Raw genomic sequence first — 1,550 nt, 5'->3', positions numbered from 1 at the left:
ATTCTGACAAATCACTGTAACATCCCAAAAATCCAAAAACTATAGAGAGAAAACAAAATTAAAATTATAGGTGGTTGAGTGCATGATTTGAATGAAGGTTAGGATACTTCTTTCCTTATTTCAGACAGACTGTGCAACCACAGTTCACGAAACAGCGAGTTAAGAGATAAACATTGCATGGGCTGATCCTCGCTGCTAGCTAATGTGAAGGCAAAAGGATTACCAACAATGAATTGAAATCGTCGCTAATAAATGTTTCCTCTATTTCAATCATTGGATTTTTGTTCGATCCATTTGATAGTGCAAATCTAGAATGAGCAAAATAGAGAGAGCCCATAAAAAATATAGGGAAGGAAATCACGAGGAAGCATTGCAGCTGTATTCAGAGGCCCTTGAGCTCGCCAAACTTAATGCTCACAAAATTGCATTGCACAACAATAGAGCTGCCTGCCATTTGAAGCTTCAAAATTTTAAAAAGGTAGCTGAAGAGTGCAGTGCGGTGCTGGAGCTAGATGGGAAACATTCAGGAGCATTGATGCTTAGGGCACAAACATTGGTTGCCATGAAGGACTATGATTCAACACTGTTTGATGTCCACAGACTTATTGAGCTCAACCCATCATATGATGCTTATCAAAATCTACAAGCTAGGTTGAGAACGCAACTATCATTAGCACCCATACCTGAAGAAGATGAAGAGATGGTTCTGTCTGATGGAGAAGAAATTGAGACTCCCATTCTTGCAACTCGGATCACTTCAGTTGAAGTGTCTTCATCTCACGAGTCTCAAAATTTACCTTCTTCATCTTCATTAACCTAAGAGTGCTAAAAAAAAAGGCACAAAAAAAATTCTTAAAAGTTTAAAAAAATTCTATGAACACTTAAATATGTTTTAAAAAATGTAATACACTATTCTTTTTTTAAAAACGTAATACACTTAGAAAAAAAAACAAAAAACAATACATGTATCTTGAAAAAATGAGTAAGTAAACGTTCAAAAGAAACTTTTACAAATCCAATAAGGTCTTTTATAGAGGATTAGGGTTAATAAAATAATGAGCAAATTAAAAAAAGGATCAATAAGAAAAGCATTACAACTCGCACAGTGCCTAGACTGATAAAATTAAGACAATGACAAAAATTGCACTTCTTGTGCAGGCCAACTGCAACAATAACAACACTAGGTTTGAATATCTTACCTTGAAATATGTTTTAAAATTAACACTCTTCTTCCCACGTAGGCATAAGTTTTTAAAATTCTCTACACACTTAAGTTTTTTTTGAATCATATAAGTTTTCCTCTCTCTCTCTCTCTCTCTCTCTCTCTCTCTCTCTCTCTCTCTCTCTCTCTCTCTCTCTCTCTCTCTCTCTCTCTCTCTATATATATATATATATATATATATATATATATATATATGCATTCAATTGTAACGTTTCTTTAAATCATTATACTCTGCAATAATCATCATTTTTATAGGAAACAAAGCTCACACAAGGAGGGTAAAGAAATATCTCACGAAAACAAGGAGAGCTCACATAGGGATGGCAAA

The 1,550-nt window shown here is 34.3% G+C and overlaps 1 protein-coding gene across 1 annotated transcript; it reads left to right on the top strand.

Moving 5' to 3' along the window:
• The first annotated feature begins 313 nt into the window (after positions 1-313).
• LOC149563700 (uncharacterized) lies at positions 314-820 on the top strand. Its single transcript, XM_089828237.1, has one exon. The coding sequence runs from the start codon at positions 314-316 to the stop codon at positions 818-820; it is 507 nt and encodes a 168-aa protein (XP_089684363.1).
• The last annotated feature ends 730 nt before the right edge of the window (positions 821-1,550 follow it).

The sequence above is a fragment of the Cupressus sempervirens genome, chromosome 4 (genome assembly GCF_028749045.1).
Source record: "Cupressus sempervirens isolate cs-2001-9-10 chromosome 4, ASM2874904v1, whole genome shotgun sequence".
Taxonomy (NCBI): domain Eukaryota; kingdom Viridiplantae; phylum Streptophyta; class Pinopsida; order Cupressales; family Cupressaceae; genus Cupressus; species Cupressus sempervirens.
This window is presented reverse-complemented; position numbering and strand designations above follow the sequence as displayed.